The sequence below is a fragment of the Heptranchias perlo genome, chromosome 23 (assembly GCF_035084215.1).
Source record: "Heptranchias perlo isolate sHepPer1 chromosome 23, sHepPer1.hap1, whole genome shotgun sequence".
Classification (NCBI taxonomy): Eukaryota; Metazoa; Chordata; class Chondrichthyes; order Hexanchiformes; family Hexanchidae; genus Heptranchias; species Heptranchias perlo.
Genome location: NC_090347.1, coordinates 6694398 through 6718193, shown reverse-complemented (window position 1 = coordinate 6718193; position 23796 = coordinate 6694398). Strand labels below are relative to the sequence as shown.

The 23796-nt window shown below is 41.9% G+C and overlaps 2 protein-coding genes across 2 annotated transcripts in view; one reads left to right on the top strand and one right to left on the bottom strand.

Annotated features, from left to right (window-relative positions):
• LOC137341043 (cytoplasmic phosphatidylinositol transfer protein 1-like) overlaps positions 1 to 4206 on the bottom strand; it is a 282882-nt gene extending 278676 nt beyond the window's left edge. Inside the window, exon 1 of the mRNA XM_068003897.1 lies at positions 3628 to 4206. Coding sequence (XP_067859998.1) covers positions 3628 to 3675 — 48 coding nt within the window. The 5' untranslated portion in view covers positions 3676 to 4206. The remainder of the gene's footprint in view (positions 1 to 3627) is intronic.
• A 3135-nt stretch (positions 4207 to 7341) lies between these two features.
• psmd12 (proteasome 26S subunit, non-ATPase 12) overlaps positions 7342 to 23796 on the top strand; it is a 35205-nt gene continuing 18750 nt past the window's right edge. Inside the window, exons 1-2 of the mRNA XM_068003896.1 lie at positions 7342 to 7614; positions 23156 to 23215. Of these exons, the coding sequence (XP_067859997.1) occupies positions 7510 to 7614; positions 23156 to 23215 (165 nt within the window). The 5' untranslated portion in view covers positions 7342 to 7509. The remainder of the gene's footprint in view (positions 7615 to 23155; positions 23216 to 23796) is intronic.

The following is a 23796-nucleotide window of genomic DNA, read 5'->3' as shown; positions in this document are numbered from 1 at the left end:
TGTGGTCTCCAGAGGGGATTTAATGGCAGCCATGGGTCTATCCCCACACATATTTACAATGGGCAGACAGCAGCTGGGTCATGACAGTAGAAGAGACAAATGAGAACTTGACCTCTCTGATTGGTGACCCATCTTCCCCAGCCATCCAGCCCCCTTAAAAAGACTGCAGAACAGCTAAGTAGGGGGAGAAACAGACACCAATGCAGATGCCAAGATTCTGGCAAGGGTCATGTCACGACCAAGCAGAAAAGGCATTTGCCACAAACGAGTCACCACTGAAAAGCAGCTCCTCCCACTGAGGTAGCACATACAAATAGCAGAAAAGTAGGAAGTATCCTACACTTTCACCAACGGCAGGGAGTCAATCACTCATGCTAGGACACACAGAGTATGGAAATAAACTGGTTGCACCTTCTTTGAATTATTTATGGATGGATTTCTGGACTGAAGGGACATATGTTGGTGTTAAGAGCTAATATGTTGATTTGTTATTGAAGGCATGTGGGATTTGGGATATCATGTTGGTATGGGGCCAGTGTATTGCACAGTGGACTGTAAAATTGTTCATTAAGGAGCTCAAGGGCAGCTTTTAACAAAGTTCTGTCAATCACTTCACACGTGAGACTGACTTGCATCAGTCTCAACCAATTATCTTTCCTCCTCCGCAGCCAAAGCTCCAGGCTAATCTTCCAGCCCTTCTTGCTGCATGGGTTCCCATATGCAAAAGGTGAAGCTTTGCAACACATGGCGGATGATCTTCGATACTTTCTCATGGCAAGACAGTAGAACCCCACCTGATCTAGCCAGACATCAGTAACACTGTTTTAACATGCATATTGTACATTCCACCAGAACCTAGGTGGAGGCATGAGCTATATTGTATTTTCACTCCACCTTTGTGTGAGGGTTCCTGTCTGATATTAATAGCTATGCAGCAAAGGGCATCCATAGTCCCACAGTTGACATCCATTCATTCTAGCCAATCCTTGAAATTGTGGTGGCACTGTGAACTTTCGCAAGATGAAACCATCATGATTTCTGCCAGAGTATTGTGAAGTCACTTGAATTATTCTGTTGTGGTGGTCCAGTGATCAAATGGAATCCTTTGTAATTCATATATGCCCCACAATTGTTATTAGGCATGCTGATGGCTACATGGGTGCCAATGAAACCCCACACTTTTGGAAACTCAGCCTTCTGGTAGAAGTGTTGTGCTTTCTTGAGTTGTTCCCTTCCTTCCATGAGGAAAGTGACATATTGCTCCAGCAAACAAGGTATCAATCTGATTACCGCTGTATGGACTTCTGACTAATTTGGCAAATGTCACTTATGCTGGCTTGAAATGAGCCACTGACATAAAAGTTCAGTGTGGTTCTGCTTTGACCGTAATGGGCAAGATATAGTCTGCAGCTCAGGCTTCAGCAGGCAAAATAACTCCGTGACAGCCTCCCTGCTGAAACAGAAATTGAGGGTAAATCTCTTGAGAAATGCCCAAACAGTTGTGCCTGGATCAGAATATGTAATTTCTGGGCCGCCTGTGGATGGGCACCAGAAACCAGGGGTGAAGGCACGTCTGTCTTTCCTCCCTCCTCCAAAACCAGGACAGCCAATGACAGGCCCAATGGAATATCCATGCTAAGCGCTGTGCTTGCAGCTGCAGGAGACAAATAGTTGCAGCAATAATGCTGCTGTAGGTATATACAAAGAGATGCTGAATTGCAGAAAAACAGTGGCAAACAAGAGAAAAAATATAAGTACCAGTTCAATGCACAAAGTTCAGTTTAGCAAACCAAAAATGGCAGTCAAAATGCAAGTCCCAAAAATATGGCAACCTAGCCTTATGTGGTGGAGCTCTGGATCGAACAACTTAGAGGCCTCCTGCTGCTCATTTTATGTGAGCACTCAGTGAATTAGGAGCAGCTTTACAGAGGACTACAGGGAATTTGTCACGCCATCAATTTAAATAATTTTGTTGGGTGTAATAAGGCAGCACACATACACTGCCACAAAAACTGAATAACTTCTTCTCCGACTGAACTGGGAGTTCAGCACCATGTGCGCCAGGGCCTATCAGCCTGATTTGGCATGCCTTACGCACTGCCAGTGATGGGCTGCTCCCAAGCGGACCATTAGGAATCAACCTTCATATCCGTGTGCACAATTAATCCTTTTCTACAATATTCAAGAAAGAAGTTTAACAAGGTTTTTCTTTCCTTTCAGAGACCAGTTGCGTTGTTTATATGCTCTATCACAAAACACATGGAAATATTTCCCTTACAAAATGTCCCATATAATTTACTTGATCTACGTGTATTTACAAAGCACACACATATACAAAGATCATGCAAAAATGTCAGCAAACTGGACTGGTTGCCATTCTGTTCATATACCTTATCACTTCAAGTTACTAATCCTTTGAATTCTTCAATATGTATTATTAAAACCTTGAACACCTTTTACAATATAAAGGTCAAGGTACTGCACTATTAGATCCCATCCAACCTAAATCAATATTTTCCCTTAACCTGTTACATACCAATTAGCACTATCAAACAGAGCTGTACAAACTCTTTTTAAAATAATGTTGCTAGGTTCTTTACTTGGATCAGTGACATCCATAAGTATTGGCATCTTTCACATTTTTCTAAGAATTAATGGCCGAATGCGTGTATCACTGACGATTTCCCTGCTTTGTTCTTTTAATACAAAAAACAGGGCAATTACATTTTAAAAAATGAGATGACGGTAAAAGTTAAAGTTCACAGTATCTTGACTAGAATAAAGACTCATTCTAATGAAACATTCTAAACTTATTTTATTCGAAAACTTAAAAGGGGGAAATGAAATCAAGGTTTATATTAATCTTTGTAGTGTGTAGTGGCTCCACCTGAGCTACCAATGTTTGAGACCAGCAGGGTAAACAAGAAGAGTTTCACTCCAGCGCCATCTGGTGATAGCAGTGGATGGATGAATGTATTATACTACACGATAAACGTTTTCGCATTTTTATGTTTACCATGCGATATTCTAACAATAAAAAAATGACCTTGTTTTTAATGCCGTTCAATCGATGCAGTTAAACGCCGTACTGTAGTCGTGTATAAAGGATAGGAAACCGTATTCAAATAGAAAATCTAAACAAAGGCACCTTACGTCCCAAAAGCGCCTTTGCTGTGTAAGTAGCTAGTGCTACTCACTCCCTCAGCGACGTCTTATTATATTTCGTCAACTACCACTTTCACCGATTTTCTTCAACTTATTTATTTCTTTTCAAAGGAAGGCATTATTAAATAGTAGTACTTCCAGTAAGGCGGGGAAGCTTTCTCGTGCGTTCAAGACGCAACCCCGTGGTTAGTGCAGAGCGCAGTCATATGATTTCCGTTATATGTGATAGTAATGCTTTAAAAAAACATACATGTATAACCCGAAACAAATTGAACGTTTGCTAATTCTAACAAGCGACCGGAAACGTGCTCAAATCTATCAAGCAATTAAGCCATTATCCGGGACAAATACTACGTGAAAATAAAATAAAGCCCAAATTTGGCTGCAACTACACACATCAGACATGCATTTTTTTTTAGAAAAAGATGACCATTAAATATTTACCGTGAGAGCTATACTTACCTCCTCTACTGTCAGGGGCATGCAAATCCTGTACTCCTTCATCAACATAGTCCTTTCCTCGAGAGACTCTTTCCCTCACTCGAAACTCGTAATATTACTCAGGGGATACTGTAGTTAGAACGGAGTCACTGCACCGCAAATGAGGTGAAACAAATCAACCGTTAGCTTCTGAAGAATCATGCATCAAAACACAATCGAGTCGAGTCTTCGCTATAATCTTCCTTTCAGATCTTGTTTCAAGTTCAGATCATGTGAATGCAGAGAGTCGGATTGGACTGAAACAGCTCCTTTCCGAGCATTACGCGTGATTGTATGTTGTTTGAGGGGAAAAAACAAGGAAGAGATCACTTTCATTCCAGCAGAGCCATCGGCAAGACAACCTTAAGGATGCACTACCCACCAAAACGTGAATGCGTTAACATCACACTTAACGACACAGCAGGACTTTCTTGTTCCTACAGTCTTTCCTTCCTAGATTAAAGCAAGCGAGGCTTATTTCCTGTTTCAGGAACTCTGAACGACTGGGTATCTCCCTCCTACAACTCAGCAAATCAGCCTGGCTTTTACACCAGCTCTCCCCGCAGATCTTGATGGGTATTATGTTCCCGATGACTAACAGTTGTAGATTCTGCACAACTCCCCGCAGTTTCGATCGGTGACGACAGCAGGAAGGATATTGACTCCGTCCAATAGGAAATAAACTACTCTAGAATGTGGAGAATTCAAACAAAAGATCATGTCATTGATATAAAGCGATTTTTAAATTGCTTTTCCACATGGGAATAGTTTGTTCAATCATGCAAGCATTTAACATCTTTAAAAAAATATGATGGATTCTAATGTAATGCAATTAACGTTTTCAGACCTGGGTTGGTCCAATAGTTTTTTTCAATGTACATTAAATACATGAATACTAACATGTCTGTCGTGGGTCAAAACAAAGTTATTAATAAATTTTAACTAATTAGTATCAACTGTTATTAATTGCTGTGCACCATTTTTAAAGAAAGTTTTATGGTGATCTATAATTTTTATTTCACCTGGTGTTGCAAATACTGTATCTTGAAATGTTTGTTTGGGCTAAGTATTTCTAAAATATCATAGCAGGAACTAATTTGACTCTGAACACCTTAAAGGCTTTTTATCTGCCAGTTGGTTAGGGCAATTGTGTTTCTCCTGGAACAACCCAAGCTGTTTCCAATGGCAATGCATCTCTGCTGTCACATACAAATCAAGGGTGCATGCCAATAGGATACATGATCAAACTGATACTCAGGATGTTTACTGATTACTGTTTTCTTACTTTGACAAGAATTTTACTTCTTTAATAAAATGGATGTTAATTACTTTAAGTGTAAATGCATACATGTTCAAATATACCTTATCACTACTGTGGGCTGCAAAGCTATTGTGCATCACGAATGGTACAGTGCATCTACCTTTTTGCTGTGCTCCTCTATTACTGCAGAATCAAGAACCAAACAAACAGACACCAGTCCCCAAACTCCAGCACTCTTCTGCCTGACACCATCACAACAATCTCCCTGGTTAGAAAAACACTGCCCTCTAGATTTACACATTCAGTCCCCATACCCTAAATAAACTTGCTTCCAAGTAATCAAACATACTCTGGCTTCCAATAGTTATGTGCTGACCGCTGAACTCCAATAACCAAATTTGCACTACCATGTTTTCCTCCTCCAAGTGACACTGGACTCCGAAACTCAATCATTCTTGTCCCTTAATTTCTCTCTCGCACAAGTAAACACACACACTTTTATCCATATTCAATCACACTGGTCACCTTATGTATACAAGCCCTTTAAATTACACAACACTCCATCTTCACTCCAACTTCAAACTCCACCATCTTGGCCCTGTCTCACACACACACACACACATACTCTACCCTCTTCAACACACTAACTATTCATTTAGTTTACTCTGGCCTTGAATAGCAACATCTCTCAAATTAATCTAAACATTAAGCCTTCATGATCCTCACACCACAACATAGGTAGCCAAATTATGATACTCCAGAAATGTGGCCAACCCCCAAGCATGTCACAGTATGTGCAAAACACAACTACAAAATGTGTCATTGTTCATTGGCTTCAAAGTTCAACTTTTTTTGAACATTCGCATGAACAGAGGCATACTCTCACTCCTTCTCTCTCCACCTTTTTCTACATCTTGTTCTCTCACCTGTCCACTTAATACATTTTCTGCTGTGGAACACAAAACACAAGCTACAACAGGTAATTTGAACAGTTGTCATTTTTCTCACTTTTGCACAGACATACAGATACACATGGATACAGCATTTTTTTAAATTACAAATTTTACTTCAATTAAGGTTTTGAAATTTGTCCTTTTGTTTTTAGAATAAATTAGGTGCATCGCACATTTCCAGACTGCACAATTCATATTCAGCACACGGTGTCACAGTTGGGCAAAAATATCAAGTCCATGCCCAGTCATTTGAGAGACTGAGGCCTTCAAGTAAAATCTCAAATGAAAGCATTGAAAGACTTAAAAGATAATTCAATGGATAAATTTAATTGTGTTATTGTGAAAAAAATTTTCATTTTTGTTTTGTTGAAATTCTTATTTTAAACATAGAAATGTCAGTTACTGAGAAAAAAGTTCAGAAAGCATTGCATTTTTGGGCACCCAGTGATCACATGGCACAATCAGAGTGACAAATTGTTATAGGCAAATCCCATCATAAATGTGAACATTGAATTTATAATGGGAAACGGTTGGCACAAAAAGTGTGACAAGACGTCAATTAGCACAGGCAGTGTGTGAAGATGCAACGTTTTCAATAAGAGATAGATATACTAGTCAATCTGTCGACATGGCAGGTGATGGACAGCACCTACTATTATTTAAAGCATCTTTTCCAAGATAGATGTAGGTCCTATTCTACTGATGTAATCATAACAACATTCCAGTAAAAGAATACCATTCCTACAAAGTGGTGTTTGCAAATATAACGAAATTGAGAACATATATGAACATAAAAAGTCACGGATGAATAAAAGTCATTAAACCCATCGAATTTGTCAGTTAATCATTTGCACCATAGTCGTTGATGACTAACGTAACTGTTATGACCAAGAAATCTAAGCTACTGAAGCATCTCGGATCCCATTTCTCCTCAAAGAAATATGAACAATCTCAGGTGATAAGAGTTTTGAGGCCAACAACACTGTACAGGATTTTTACACAATATCAGTCACCTCACAAATTGCTTTTATTCCAAAATTATTTTATATCCACTTTAACACTAAAGGGAAACTTATCCCTCAGCCTCCTACACACAAATTTCTACTTCACAAATATTTCTGACGAATAAATGGAAAAAGCTCAAGGGAGAGCCTCGCGCTATCTTTCAAGCCCAAGGGGAAACCAGCAAACGCCCTCAAAACGACGGTTGCGGCGCTCCTCAGAAGTCACGGTTACCTCAGAACTAGGAGGTGGTGGTGGTGGGGGGGGGCGAAACAAATAATAATCTGGTTTACAAAAAGTTAATGAATAAAAGTGACTTTTCTCCGAGTCTATCCTCGTCGTATTATCTATCCGTTTCTTGCACGCTTCATTAACGCCTGGCGCGCGCCCGAAAGTTGTCCGGTAAACGGCGCGGTTTCGAGTCTCGCGACACCGAAGAACGCGCGCCAAAGAGCCAGCGCGAGCACGGCGCGGTCCTTCCGGCGTTGTTGGGCGGCTTTGACGTCGCCTGCCTGTTACTGGGTTACGCCGGCTTGCGGCGCAGGCCTGTGTGAGGTGATTGTTCCTTCCATTCAGTGTAAAAAAAAAGAAAACAAGAGAGAGCAGGGAAAGGAGGAGGGGAAATAAATAAAGTAAGCGGCAGCAACAATGGCGGAAGCAACCGAACGAGCAGATGGGAAGATTGTCAAAATGGAGATGGATTATAGTGCTACTGTAGACCAGCAGCTCCCAGAGTACGAAAAGATCGCTCAAGTAAGTCAAAGGCATTTGTCATAGTCACTGAGTCATGCGGCTCCATTGATCAGACTGAACTAGGCCCTTGGAGGTAGTAGGCCGCAAACCTCGGACTGTCTTAGAAAACTGAACGCAGGGGTGGCCTTTTTTATTTAGTATTTCTTGGACAGCTGTACGAAGACACTGAAAACGTGGAAGTAGCCTGCTTTTTTAGAAAAAAAAATGTTTGTTTACTGTTGTGAGAAGCTGCTGAAAGCAAATTCAAGGCAAACATTTAACATCTAGGTGTAGTGCCTTGGGACATTTTTCTCCGTTGAAGGGGTTCTATTAATGCAAGTTGTTGGTATATCTGATTTGCCATATTAGTTGATTGACCTGTAGAAATGTCAAAAGATAAAGTTCTGGGGCTCCTGACAAACCTTTGACATGACTCGTGCAGCATCGTGATCAGTTAGACTGCTTTTGAAATGTTAAGTGTTACAAATGCACGAAGTGGGTCTGTCATTCCTTATAACCCCGCAAAAATTGGTTTTCCTAGCTAATGGGACGTTTCACACTGTATGCACGGTTCTGTATGATTTTACAACTTTAAAAACTTGGTGTTTATTTATAGAGGCCCTGTGTGCAAGATAAAAGATGAATAAAATTTATATGCTACGAATGGCTTGAGGTATTAACTCTCGTGGAATTACATATAAGTTACAACATGAAAACAGGCCATTTGGTCCAGCTAGACTGTGTCGGTGTTAACCCTTCATTCAAGCAAACATTCTTAATTACATTTACCTATCCTATCTTGTCGTCCCCTTTTTCCTCATCCACCTATTCAATCTAACTGAGTTGCACTTGGGCCAAAATTGGATATAAATTGACTGTATTTTTTTGTTAACAAAATGTATATGGTATTAAAAGGAGAGCATTAATTTTAATTTTACATGTAAGCTATGTTGACTTAGATTGGGAGGGACTACTGCTCAAGCTGAGAAATGGAACTTTATCCATTCCAAGCCCTCGGGTATAGCAGAGGCTAATGTGGGGCAAAGCTCTCTTTTCACATTGTACCAGTGTGATTCTATTCTCACACCAGACATTTAATGTGGGTTCTGAATTCAACTGCCAATTCAAGGATAGTTTTATGCTGTGGGTTCATGTCCATTGTATGAGTTGAGACTATGTGAACTAATTTCTCGTGGAATGCCCAAGCTGCCAGAGTGAGAGAATCTTTAATTTCTTTAACTATACTGTTTTAAATATGACAAAGAACATGAAAAAAATAATTGAGTTAATTTCAAGGGTATAATAGGATGCTGTGTTACAAGATAGTAACACATTGAGGGGTGCACTTGATGTCCGAACCCCAAGAATAAAGCTTGAGAGGTTTATCACATATATCACACCAGAGACTAACTAAACTGGAGGTGTTTTAACTTATTTCTGGCAACCAAGAAAAATAGTGTTGGTATTGTAGTGATCTGGTCTTCAAACGTTTTTTATGTGGGGGACTCCCTACTAAAATGCCACCACCTGCATTTTTATAAAATAGTGTATCCTCTGTTTCACTGAGCATTGCCACAGAAGATCTGCTAGTAAGTCAGTCAACACACACACACTGTCGTTCTCTGTTAAAAGTTTGTTAAGCCAAAAACAATCTTTTTAAAAAAAAAAGCGATTGCTTCTGACCTGCATTTCTAACCTCCATCAGTAACTGAGGAGCATATCCAAATCTCCAAAGTTTCTTTACCAACAACAGTTGAATTCTGAATGACCTTGGCCTTTGTTTGTGGCCTTAATTTTAAAAAAAATTAGGCCCATGTGACCTATAACTAACCCGAGCATTGATTTCCAGAATGCAATGGGGAATTGACCTACACTAAGCAGCATAATATACCTTGTGGTTTAAGGCTCCTGTCCTTATAAAACAACATATCATCTGACTTATCATGAGAAGTGCCACAGGAGATCCACTAATAAGTTTAAAATATCACAGACTTGTTTATAAATTGTTCTTTGTAAGAAGACAGTGGGCCAGAATTCACTGTAAGCGGCACCAGCTGTTCGTTAGACTTGCCCTTGCCCACCTCCATATACTTTCCATGAGTTTTTGCCCTCAAAGTTGCTGTACGTTAGAGATCCAAGCAGCACAGCACCCTCTACAGGCCATCTGGGACCTGTGTGAACAGGACAAGTAACTGTGTGACTCCTTAACCAATCAGATTGAAGAATCGTTAATGACCAGCGCAGAGTCTGAACCAGGAAGTATAAGTTAGAATAGTGTATTCAATGTCAAATCAGATACAGAAAGTGAAATAAAGGTTGGATTAAGAGAGTGAGAAAACAGAGACAGAAAGAAAAAATAAAGAAAATGTTTTTTTCAATCACCAACAACAATTAAAAGCTGAAGGAATGAGACTCCACGCTTGTAAAAGTTTTTTTTTCAGTGCCAGAGAGGTTGTTCAGAAATTAAGACTTATCACCCCGTTAAAAAGGGTAGTTAGACTGAAAAGGACAAGCCCTAATTTTCTGTGGCGAGTTTAGTTCGTATCTACCATGCAAATACAGGAACTTCACGCCGTTCAATGTATTTGAATGGTGAGTCAGACAGCGAGATGCCGTTTTCGTGAAGCTGGCAGCAGAATGGCGCATCTCGGACAACAACTTCGGATTTTCACGTTTAACTGCGCATCTGCCCTCGCCTGAAGTTGCTGTCCAATTTGCGCATAAATAACGGTGAACGTTGTTAGCCTCACCGTTTTTTGACAGTAAATTCTGGCCCAGTATAAGTAAAGTCAATCTAATTATGGCTGTCTGATATGGAACTGCAATAAATTTAAATATTGGGACAATCCATTCAGTTTTTGTGTCCTGTGGAAATCAATCGATCTTCCTGGTTCGATTTAGTAATCTAAAAATGTTAGAAAGAGTGTAGTTTTGCGTAGCAGTGCCAGAGTTCTGAATTAATAACATTTTAATCCAGGGCTTCTGTCTTTCTGAAAACAGTCTATTTCTCTTAATTTGAAGTTGCTTAATTTTAATTCTGTTAATTTGAAATGAAATCATGGAAAAACAGCTCCCATTGAAAATGCATTGAAAGTTTGTTGCTTAATTCAAATTATTGGTGAATTCAAATTCCTACCCCAACTGAGTCATGAGCAGTGAAATCTGCTATGTAATTCTAAATCGGCCTGGTTCAATCTGACCAGAGCAATTGATCTTCCTGTGCTATCCGACAGCATCTTACGAGAAAAGGCAAATTAATTCGCTGAAGAAATTGTTTCTGCATTGTGGATCAGCCACTTCAAAATCCACGATCCAGATTCATACATGGGGAGGCAAGGGACACACCCACAACAAGCATTGACAATGAAGTGTGTGATATAGGTTCCTGAAATTTTATCTGATAAGCCCAAAACCATCTTTGAAACTGGCCTTTTTTGTAAGCAGTATCTAAGCAGCTTACTAGCTATCATCGAAAAGTGTTCAGGTAGGGGACGAAGCTAAGCAGCGAATTACCATCGTGGTTTGTAATAGCATGACTGGGGAAAAGAGAAAACTGCTGCTGATTGTGAATTCCGTACTCCCCCGACAACCCCCCCCCCCTCCTTGCCATGTGATGTTTCTGCCGGTTGTTAGAGTTACAACAAAAATGCATGGATCAATGGTGCTCCTTTGAGAAGTGACTGGATCACTTTGACTGAAGTACGGTATCACAGTGCAGAAAACCCGTCTTGATCGTTGACAACTATGGGATTCACGTACCTGCAACTATAAGCAGAATCCATTGCCAACTGCTTTCAGTGCTGTGAATTCATCCTACCAGCAGAGGAAGCAGCTCTGTGACACTGCCCATGATTCCACACAGGCACTGTGAAGCAGTGCACCTCTTTGAGTGCGTAAGTTGTGACTGCCAGCAGACGTGAGTTTTGAATCCATTGTCAGTGTGGGTAAGGGCGTCCTGATAATTGGATTTCTGACTAACATGTGTGAGAGGATGCTGTTGCGAATGGGAGTGATAGTGAGGAAGAGGGCCAAATCATAGGGCACAGAAGGAGGCCATTTGGCCCATTATGCTTGTGCTGGCTCTTTGAAAGAGTTATCTAATTAGTCCCATCCCCATGCCCTTTCCCCATAGCATGACTGAAGAAAAGAGAAAACTGCTGCTGATTGTGAATTCCAAACTCCAGCAGGACAGACCCACCAGAGGGGGCGGTACAGTGATATACAGTCAGGAGGGAGTGGCCCTGGGAGTCCTCAACATTGACTCCGGACCCCATGAAATCTCATGGCATCAGGTCAAACATGGGCAAGGAAACATCCTGCTGATTACCACCTACCGCCCTCCTCATCTGATGAATCAGTCCTCCTCCATATTAAAGCACCACTTGGAGGAAGCACTGAGGGTAACAAGGACACAGAATATACTCTGGGTGGGGGACTTCAATGTCCATCACCAAGAGCGGCTCGGTAGCACCACTACTGACCGAGCTGGCTGAGTACTGAAGGACATAGCTGCCAGACTGGGTCTGTGGCAGGTGGTGAGCGAACCAACACGAGGGAAAAACCTACTTGACCTCGTCCTCACCAATCTACCTGTTGCAGATGCATCTGTCCATGACAGTATTGGTAGGAGTGACCACTGCACAGTCCTTGCAGAAACGAAGTCCCATTTTCCCACTGAGGACACCACCCAACGTGTTGTGTGGCACTATCACTGTGCTAAATGAGATGGATTCAGAACAGAACTAGCCGCTCAAAACTGGGCATCCATGAGACGCTGTGGGCCATCAGCAGCAGCAGAATTGTATTCCAGCACAATCCGTAACCTCATGGCCAGGCATATCCCTCTCTCTACCATTACCAACAAGCCAGGGGATCAACCCTGGTTCAGTGAGGAGTGCAGAAGAGCATGCCAGGAGCAGCACCAGGCGTACCTAAAAATGAGGTGCCAACCTGGTGAAGCTACAACACAGGACTACATACATGTTAAACAGCAGAAGCAACATGCTATAGACAGAGCTAAGCGATTCCACAACCAATGGATCAGATCCAAGCTCTGCAGTCCTGCCACATCCAGGCATGAATGGTGGTGGACAGTTAAACAACTAATGGGAGGAGGTGGCTCTGTAAACATCCCCATCCTCAATAATGGCAGAGTCCAGCACGTGAGTGCAAAAGACACGGCCGAAGCGTTTGCAACCATCTTCAGCCAGAAGTGCCGAGTAGATAATCCACCTCTGCCTCCTCCCGATATCCCCACCATCACAGAAGCCAGTCTTCAGCCAATTCGATTCACTCCATGTGATATCAAGAAACGGCTGAGTGCACTGGATACAACAAAGGCTATGGGCCCCGAAAACATCCCGGCTGTAGTGCTGAAGACTTTTGCTCCAGAACTAGCCATGCCTCTCGGCAAACTGTTCCGGTACAGCTATAACACTGGCATCTACCCGACAATGTGGAAAATTGCCCAGGTATGTCCTGTCCACAAAAAGCAGGACAAATCCAATCCGGCCAATTACCGCCCCATCAGTCTACTCTCAATCATCAGTAAAACGATGGAAGGTGTCGTCAACAGTGCTATCAAGCGGCACTTAATCACCAATAACCTGCTCATCGATGCTCAGTTTAGGTTCCTCCAGGACCACTCAGCTCCAGACCTCATTACAGCCTTGGTCCAAACATGGACTAAAGAGCTGACTTCCAGAGGTGTGGTGAGAGTGACTGCTCTTGACATCAAGGCAGCATTTGACCGAGTGTGGCACCAAGGAGCTGTAGTGAAATTGAAGTCAATGGGAATCAGGGGGAAAACTCTCCAGTGGCTGGAGTCATACCTAGCACAAAGGAAGATGGTAGTGGTTGTTGGAGGCCAATCATCTCAGCCCCAGGACATTGTTGCAGGAGTTCCTCAGGGCAGTGTCCGAGGCCCAGCCATCTTCAGCTACTTCATCAATGACCTTCCCTCCATCATAAGGTCAGAAATGGGGATGTTTGCTGACATCAAAGTGTTCAGTTCCATTCACAACCCCTCAGATAATGAAGCAGCCCGTGCCCGCATGCAGCAAGACCTGGACAACATCCAGGCTTGGGCTCATAAGTGGCAAGTAACATTCGTGCCAGACAATGACCATCTCCAACAAGAGAGAGTCTAACCACTTCCCCTTGACATTCAACGGCATTACCATCGCCGAATCCCCCACCATCAACGTCCTGGGGGTCACCTTTGACTAGAAACTTAACTGGACAAGCCACATAAATACTGTGGCTACAAGAGCAGGTCAGAGGCTGGATATTCTTCAGTGAGTGACTCATCTCCTGACTCCCCAAAGCCTTTCCACCATCTACAAGGCACAAGTCAGGAGTGTGATGGATTACTCTCCACTTGCCTGGATGAGTGCAGCTCCAACAACACTCGAAGCTCGACACCATCCAGGACAAAGCAGCCCGCTCGATTGGCACCCCATCCACCACCCCAAACATTCACTCCCTTCACCATCGGCGCACTGTGGCTGCAGTGTGTACCATCCACAGGATGCACTGCAGCAACTCGCCAAGGCTTCTTCGACAGCACCTCCCAAACCCGCGACCTCTACCACCTAGAAGGACAAGGGCAGCAGGCACATGGGAACAACACCACCTGCACATTCCCCTCCAAGTCACACACCATTCTGACTTGGAAATATATCACCGTTCCTTCATCGTCGCTGGGTCAAAATCCTGGAACTCCCTACCTAACAGCACTGTGGGAGAACCTTCACCACACGGACTGCAGCGGTTCAAGAAGGCGGCTTACCACCACCTTCTCAAGGGCAATTAGGAATGGGCAATGAATGCTGGCATTGCCAGCGGCGCCCACATCCCATGAACGAATAAAAAAAAAAGCCCTGCAAATTTCTCCCCTTCAAGTATTTACCCAATTTCCTTTTGAAAGTTGTTATTGAATCTGCTCCTACCACCCTTTCAGACAGTGCATTCCAGACCTTTATTAAATTTCCCCTTGACCTTCTCTGCTCTAAGGAGAACAACCCCAGCTTCTCTAGTCTCTCCACAAAACTGAAGTCCCTCATGCCTGGTACCATTCTCTTAAATCTCCTCTGCACTCTGAGGCTTGGACATCCTTCCTGAAGTATGGTGCTGAGAATGGGACACAATACTCCAGCTGGAGCCTAACCAGTGATTTATAAAGATTTAGCATAACTTCCATGCTTTTGTACTCCATGCCTCTATTTATAAAGCTACGGGTCCCTTCTGCATTTTTAACAGCCTTCTCAACTTGTCCTGCCACCTTCAAAGATTTGTGTGTGTATACCCCCAGGTCTCTCTGTTGCTGCACCCCCTTTAAAATTATAGCATTTAGTTTGTATTGCCTCTCCTCATTCTTCCTACCCAGTGAGTTGACGGAGGTAGAAGAACCATAACCATGACATCCAGTTCTGTGCAATTGCTGGGGAAGTGGCAAACAACTAAACCAGATGTCCTGATGGAACTTTGGTTCTGTGGTAAATACTTTTCAAATGTGTTGTCAGCAGAAAGCAAACCACAATAGGACTATTTTGTGAAATAACTGATCTTTGTGTTCTGCAGCTTGTACAGTGCTCAAGTTTTGATCACAAGCATTTCAATAGTTGCTTTGATGTTTTTTAGTATTCCTGTAGGGATTTGCTGCGCAGTTTCTTTAAAATTGCTTAATTTGAATGACTGGCTAATTTTTTTTGATGAAAGCAATTTTAAGTTAATAGGAGTAGATTGTTCCACTTGCGGGAAAGACCAGAACTAGGGGCCATAAATATCAGATTGTCACTAATAAATCCAATCGGGAATTCAGGAGAAACTTCTTCACCCAGAGAGTGCTTAGAATGTGGAACTTGCTACCACAAGGAGTAGTTGAGGCGACTAGCGTAGATGCATTTGAGAGGAAGCTAGATAAGCACATGAGGGAGAAAGGAATGGAAGAATATGCTGATAGCGTTGTTTGAAGTAGGGAGGGAGGAGGCTCATGTGGAGCATAAACACTGGCATGGACCTGTTGGGCGGAATGGCCTGTTTCTGTGCTGTACATCCTATGTCACTGTGTGCAGTATGGGAGAGGAGGGAACACTGATTAGTTTGAAAGCAAGTTAGAACAGAAATTCTGAAAAAGGTTTACAATTGTTCATGGCATTGTGACAGAAATATTGCAACAAGTTAACTGGGAGACAATTGTGATTATGTTTTAGGTTCTTGCCAAATTAAATATTCAGATCCAAATATCGTTAAGATCTTTTAATTTGAAACCATAGTCAGTTGCAGCAATATTAAATTGCACTGGTGGTGGTTGGGGGGGGTGGGGTCGTGTTTGAATTTTAGAGATAATGGTAATGTAGAGGTTTTAACATTTTAATTATGCTAAATTGCTGGAGTAGCAATTGGCAATTTGTTAAAGCAAAAAAAAAGTTATAGTTTTGTCCATCAGATCCTCTAACTTTGTGCTTTCCGTTCGGTTACCCAGGTGTCATTGTTCAGGTTAAAACACTTCAGAAACAGTGGGTTGGAACACCATCTTTTCATCTGAGACGTGTATTTGGGTCAACCCAGACTCATCGGTAAAAGTTGTCTCTGATAGCTGTCTGGGTCATAAGTAAACTGAATTTAGAGCAAACTCTGAAATAACTAATTGGCATGAATCAACAATGCAGATCTATTCATATCTGAACACCAACACAAACATTTCCACTCACCAGGCCACAAGAATAGCTGATAGGAAAATTAAAATGATGAACTGATGCAGTAAACAGTACTTTTCTGAGATTGCAGTTAAGTCACATTGTTGACAGAGAGTTGAGAAAGCTTTGCATTGCACTTAACTCTAATCACTCCTGACCTGGAACTACTTAATTGTGATACAAGTTGAAAAAAGTGGGGGAAAATATTCAATTTCTTAACATGGACTTTCTCACACTGACAATTCCTTCCTCTCTCCCATTCCCAAAACAAACTTAATGAAAGTATATGAAATGAACCATATCTCTTTATGAATTTGTTGATAACCCCAGTAGATGTCACTGACCATAAAATCATGTAAGTGTGAAATTGACTCTGGGTGATCTATGTTTGAAGAATCAAACTTGTAAATTGCTTTCATCAGGTTTGTTTTGTTAAAGCTCTGAATTACAAGGAGTGAAATCTCTATTTTCTTATTATGGCTTCCTAACACATGAGCCAGAGTATTCTTTTCAAAGGGTTGTTAAAGCAGTACAGATCAAAAAGGGATCTAGATATTAAATGAGAGATTCAGGACAGAGTAGGTTGAGCTTAAAATCACAAGAGAATAATTTCACAGTTTATCTTAAACAAATAAATTCTGCACCTGTTGGTCCTGTCAAGAACTGGCAAATGCTCCCAACTGGGATATTTTGAGTTTTGTGTATTTCATTTTGTAAAGAACCTTTGGTGTAGGTTAGTGGTTTATGTCTGTAGCAAAATTTGTTTTATTTTGACTTTTCCTTCAAGAAAGGATTTTAAGTTTTTGTCAACTCCAGCCTTTTGCACAATGGAAAATATTCCCTTTTTAAAAGTAACGATAATGCAGCAGTATTGGAAATTGTTACCAAATTATGGTAAAACTGATTTCTTAATGTTTGTTATTGATATTTGTACAAATATCAATTTCATGATCAGTATGAAATGGTGACTTGGAAACAGTGAAGTGAGAAGAATGTCAATGAGCAGACTGCCCTGAGAGCTAACTGGGTTGGGCAGCTGAGCTAGGAGGGAGTGTGATGTGAGATCTTGTGACCTCTAGCCAGCTTAGTCACAATTACTGACTGAAGAGCTACTCCATAGAAGTAGCCAACTGCACCACAGGACAATTTGGATTAATTTAATTAGTTATGTCTGTAATTAAAACTCTTCCAATATACCATGCCATCACTAGTGCAACTGCAGTTCCCCACAAGGAGTTTCCAATCTCAAATATTAGACAGATCAGGTGAGTCACCCAGGATGCATTCTTGCAACTTCCTGGCAGTTGTTTACAGAGCGGCTGGGAGAAAGTCAGCCATCTGCTATCCTCGTTGCCAATGAATAGGATGGTAACCTGAAAGTGAAGGGAAAAGAGGTCACAAAATAAATACAAGTGAGAGAGGCCGTTTGGATCAACTCAGCTGTTCCATCCGAGGGGGTAATTGCAGACCCCCATCAAGTCACCTAACTATCTTGAATGAATCTAATTTGGGACTACCTTCACCACACGGACTGCAGCAGTTCAAGAAGGCGGCTCACCACCACCTTCTCAAGGGCAATTAGGGATGGGCAATAAATGCTGGCCTTGCCAGTGACACCCACATCCCATGAACAAATTTTTTTTTAAAGTTTTTGCCTCCACCTTTCCGATCAATCTTTGCCTGCAGGAATTCATTCCGATATCTGTTCTAACTGTCCTTTCACCAGTTATAGCCAGTAATACCTTGTTCTAATGTCTTAGTTTACTTTGAAGTAGTGCTCTGGATAAACCGTACCTGTGTGTACTGTTTACTGTCTTGTTTACATCAAGGGCTGAAGAGCCCCAGTGCTCCCAGTCTTTACTTGTAACTTAATCCTTCGATGTAAAGATCAGTTTCATGATGTAAAGATCAGTCTCTCTTTGCACTTTTTCCATTGTTTTAAATGTTTTGTCTTGATGACCAAAACTAAATTCAATACTCAAGGTACCATCTGACCAGAACACTAGTTTTAACATGACATTCTCCAACTTTGCACTACTGTTTTAGCTGTATAGTTAAGCATTCCATTGGCTTTGTTAACTACTGCTGTGGCACAGTGATTATGCCCCTCAATCACTTTCAAATTCATCGTTCACTATTTTGACATTCATGGTGTTCTTATGCCACCTATTTTTCTTTCTTGTTGTTTGTGCACAACTTTACACCTGTACATATTCAATTTTATCTAATATTGTTCTAATTTATGTAACTCACTTTGTAGTTAAGCTGCTGTCTCCCATTCAACTGTCCCTTGTAGTTTGGTATCATCTGAGAATTTAATGAACTTGCTTAGAGATGTAAACAATTTTACAACACCAAGTTATAGTCCAACGATTTTATCTTTAATCCCACAAGCTTTCGGGGGCTTTCCCCTTCCTCAGGCGGTGTGGAATTGTCACTTCCACACCGCCTGAGGAAGGGGAAAGCCCCCGAAAGCTTGTGGGATTAAAGATAAAATCGTTGGACTATAACTTGGTGTTGTAAAATTGTTTACAATTGTTAACCCCAGTCCATCACCAGCATCTCCACATCATGCTTAGAGATGAATCAGGCTCACATTTAAAAATACGACTTATGATGATGCATTTCACTGTACAAATTATATCCTATGTAACTGTGACCATGGTAAACTATTCCTTCTCGACCCGTCAGCAGCCTTTGACACGGTTGACCGCACCATCTTCCTCCAACGCCTCTCCTCCATTGCCCAGTTAGTTGGGACTGCCTTTGCCTGGTTCCATTCCTATCTATCCAGTCGCAGCCAGAGAATGTAACCTCCAGCCCTACAACCCTCTGAAATTTCTGCGCTCCTCCAATTCTGACCTCTTGCGCATCCCTGATTTTAATCACTTCACCATTGGCAACCGTGCCTTCAGCTGCGTAGGCACTAAGCTCTGGAAAAAAAATTATGTATTTTTCTCTCTCTCTCCTCCTTAAAGCCGACCTCTTTGACCAAGCTTTTGGTCACCTGTCCCAATATCGCCTCGTGGCTCGGTGTCAAACTTTGTTTGATAATTGCTCCTGTGAAGCGCTTTGGGACGTTTTACTATGTTAAAGGTGCTATATAAATGCAACTTGTTGTTGTACACTCTGCATAGCAAAACTGAAATACGTGTCTGGACAGTTGCAAAACCTCACTTTTTTTGAAGGTTGGATGTGGGAAAAGGAGAGAGGGCTGGAGATATGAAACACTCAAAATGTAAACTTAATGGTTTACCTTCTGTGTGTTTGAAACCGATTTACTACCTTGCTCTGGGGTTAATAGGAATAATTCAGTTGGGGTACTTGACTTATTGATTGGCTCTGACTTCATAGATGCTTTTTGCTGTTGGATGAAAGCTGAATGCTGGAGCTCTAATTTGGTTCACTGTGTCTGCATATGGTGCGCTCTAGGGATTTCAAAGCTGGCCGAGTGTTGGAATGTTGTGGTTGTGATCCCGATGCAGAGTGCCCTCTCTACTTCAGCCTATGGCGTTAAAGACTTATTAACCTGTGGCACTGCAAAGATGGCATGAAGTGTTATATCAGATGGGTTCTACTATCTATCTTGTATTTCATTTTAAAACATGTTGACTTATTCCACTACATTGTTTCTTTCTGAAGTGCAAGCGCTGTTACCTGTTGTTTGAAGTTGTTCTGAGTTCACCATATACTTCAAAGACATATCTTGAGATTCATGGAACGAAATAGTGTGAGTTATACACTCCCATCTACTCAAAGTATATGGCTGTGCTTGTAGCTTGCTGTGCTACTGACGGGGAGCTTTGAGATTTGTTGGATAGATGTTACATTACATTATTTCTCTGGGTTTATATTGTAATGTTACATTTATATCATGTATTACTGCCTGCACACTCACGTTGGCCTTTCACTCACTTTTTATAGACTCATCTTGTTCATCTCCTTTTCCACACCATGGTTTAAGCAATTGCCACTGAAGTCCACAATCTTGCTCCAGGAGATAATAATTAAACCGCATTAAACAGTGCAGCCGAATGGTTGAGTTCTACTGGACACGTAGACTCCCAGCCAACATAGCACACCAACTCCCGCCTGTCTGTCTGTGTGTCTTTGTGTCTTTGTCTTTCATTTCTGTTCCAATTCTAGCTGCTACTTTGGCCCTGGCCTGTTCTTTGCTGACTTTTTTTTGCTTGGCAGTAGCAGGAACTCTGCTTGTCTTGGGTAGTGGTTGTCATGTGTATTCTGTTTTGACGCAACCTGAGTTCCATGTTTGGGCAGAGTTTTTAAAAAAAATTTGGCAGTTGTTGAATTTAATTGATGGGTTAATTTATTTAATTATTTATTACCTTTTTCTGATCACCTGAGAAGGTGTAAACAACTACATATTACAAAGATGCAGCTGTGCATGTTATTTCATTCATCTTGATTAGTTGATTAGACCAACCCAACAATGTGGAAAATTGCCCAGTTACGTCCTGTCCACAAAAAGCAGGCCAAATCCAATCTGATCAATCTCTTCTCAATGATCAGAAAAGTGATGGAAAGGATCACCGACATTGCTATCAAGCGGCACTTACTCACCAATAACCTGCTCACCAGTGCTCAGTTTGGGTTCCGCGAGGACCACTCAGCTCCAGACCTCATTACAGCCTTGGTCCAAATGTGGACAAAAGAGCTGAATTCCAGAGGTGAGGCGAGAGTGACTGCCCTTGACATCAAGGCAGCATTTGATCAAGTGTGGCACCAAGGAGCCCTAGTAAAATTGAAGCCAATGGGAATCAGGGGGAAAACTCTCCAGTGGCTGGAGTCATACCTAGCACAAAGGAAGATGGTAGTGGTTGTTGGAGGCCAATCATCTCAGCCCCAGGACATTGCTGCAGGAGTTCCTCAGGGCAGTGTCCTAGGCCCAACCATCTTCAGCTACTTCATCAATGACCTTCCCTCCATCATAAGGTCAGAAATGGGGATGTTCGCTGATGATTGCACGGTGTTCAGTTCCATTCGCAACCCCTCAGATAATGAAGCAGTCTGTGCCCGCATGCAGCAAGATCTGGTCAACATCCAGGCTTGGGCTGATAAGTGGCAAGTAACATTCGTGTCAGGCACTGACCATCTCCAACAAGAGAGAGTCTAACCACCTCCCGCTGAATCTCCCACCATCAATATCCAGGGGGTCACCATTGACCAGAAACTTAACTGGACCAGCCATATAAATACAGTAGCTACAAGAGCAGGTCAGAGGCTGGATATTCTGCGGCGAGTGACTCACCTCCTGACTCACCTCCTGACTCCCAAAGCCTTTCCACCATCTACAAGGTACAAGGCAGAAGTGTGATGGAATACTCTCCACTTGCCTGGATAAGTGCAGCTCCAACAACACTCGAGAAGCTTGACACCATCCAGGACAAAGCAGCCCGCTTGATTGGCACCCCATCTACCACCCTAAACACTCACTCCCTTCACCACCGGCACACCGTGGCTGCAGTGTGTACCATCTGCAGGATGCACTGCAGCAACTCACCAAAGCTTTTTCAACAGCACCTCCCAAACCCGTGACCTCTACCACCTAGAAGGACAAGGGCAGCAGGCACATTGGAACAACACCACCTGCATGTTCCCCTCCAAGTCACACACCATCCCGACTTGGAAATATATTGCCATTCCTTCATCGCCGCTGGGTCAAAATCCTGGAACTCCCTACCTAACAGAACTGTGGGAGAACCTTCACCACACGGACTGCAGAGGTTCAAGAAGGCAGCTCATCACCACCTTCTCAAGGGCAATCAGGGATGGGTAATAAATCCTGGCCTTGCCAGCAACGCCCATGTCACATGAACGAATTTTTTTTTTTTAAAGTTGTATAATATAGATGGTAAGCTGTTTCCCTCCCTAACTGCCCGTGTACCTTTCTCATGCCCAATCCTACACTAAACAATCCATATGTCTCTTTCCTACCTATTAGTCAAATTGAGAATTGAACATGGAATCAGATTTTATAAGTCTGGGATACAGGAGGGAGGAGTGATTGGGCCAGAATTTACTGCAGCTGGCAAACGAACGGCACCTGCTATTCGTCAGATTTGCCCATGCCAAGTTGCTGTAGTGGAAGATCTAAATGGCATAGCTCCCTCTATAGGGCATCTGGGACCTGTGTGAACAGGGCAAGCAATTGTATATCTCCTTAACCAAACAGATTGAAGAATTGTTAATGAACAGTGCAGAGTCTGAACTAGGAAGTGTAAGTTAGAATAGTGAATTCAATGTCAAATCAGATACAGAAAGCAACATAGAGGGGGAAAAAAGATGGGATTTTAAAAAAATCTCCAACAACAATTAGAAGCTGAAGGAGTGAGACTCCATGCTTGTAAAAGTTAATTTTCAGTTCCAGAGAAGTTGTTTAGCAGTAATTAAGACTTATCACCCAGTTAAAAAGAGTACTTCGACTGAAATGGACAAGCACTAACTTTCTATGGCGACTTTAGTTTGTACCATGCAAGTACAGGAACTTCACGCTGTTTGAATGGTGAGCCAGACAGCGAGATGCCATTTTCGGGAAGCTAACAGTGGAACGGCGCATTTCAGACAGCAGCTTCCGGATTTTCCTGTTTAACTACGCATCTACCCTTGCCTGAAGTTGCTGGTCGATTTGCGCATAAATAACAATGAGCGCTGTTAGCCTCACCGTTATTTTGACAGTAAATTCTGGCCCATCATGTTGTGATGGGGAGTAAATCTACACATTTACTTTGTGAGAAGAGCTGTTTGTGGAGAAGGAAGAAAAAGTGTGTTTGAAAGGGACAGTTAATACTGCTTTGTATTATATCTGTTTTTCCTGTAATAACTTTGATTTTGTTTTTATTTAGGATGGAAGATTGCAGGAAGCTATTGATAATCTTTTGTCATTGGAAAAGCAAACTCGAACAGTAGGTGCAAGTTAAATTATCTTGTGAGATTAAAATCATATTAATCTAGTAAATTTAAAAATGTAAAATAAGTTCATCAAATTGTGCTCGTTGCAATAATACAGTACATTTCTTTAAAGTTCAACTAGCCAACTCATGCCTATGCTTTAATTGCACGTTTGGATTGGATCCAAGTGGAAGTGTGGAAAAATCAAATTGAGCATATTCTGCTTTTTTAATTTGCAGATTTTTGGAGGGCTCCCGACAGGCATACATTAAAAGGAGTTTTACTGTACAACAATCTAGGGTTCTATTTAGTCACCCCTATTCTCTTTTGTTGACCAATATTTTTTTTCAAAAGTTCTGTCTTTTAATGGGGAAGCAAAGTCTAGGAGGAATATTTTTCATTCCCAACTATTCAAGCTCAGTGATAGTGCCCTCTCCCTTGAATTTGAAGGTCATAGGTTCAAGCCCCACTCAAGAGACTTGAGCATAATCCAGGCTGACACTTCAGTGCAATACTGAGGGAGTGCTGCACTGTCAGAGGTGCTGCCTTTTGGATGAGATCTTAAATTGAGTCCCATCAGCCCTCTTGGGTAAAC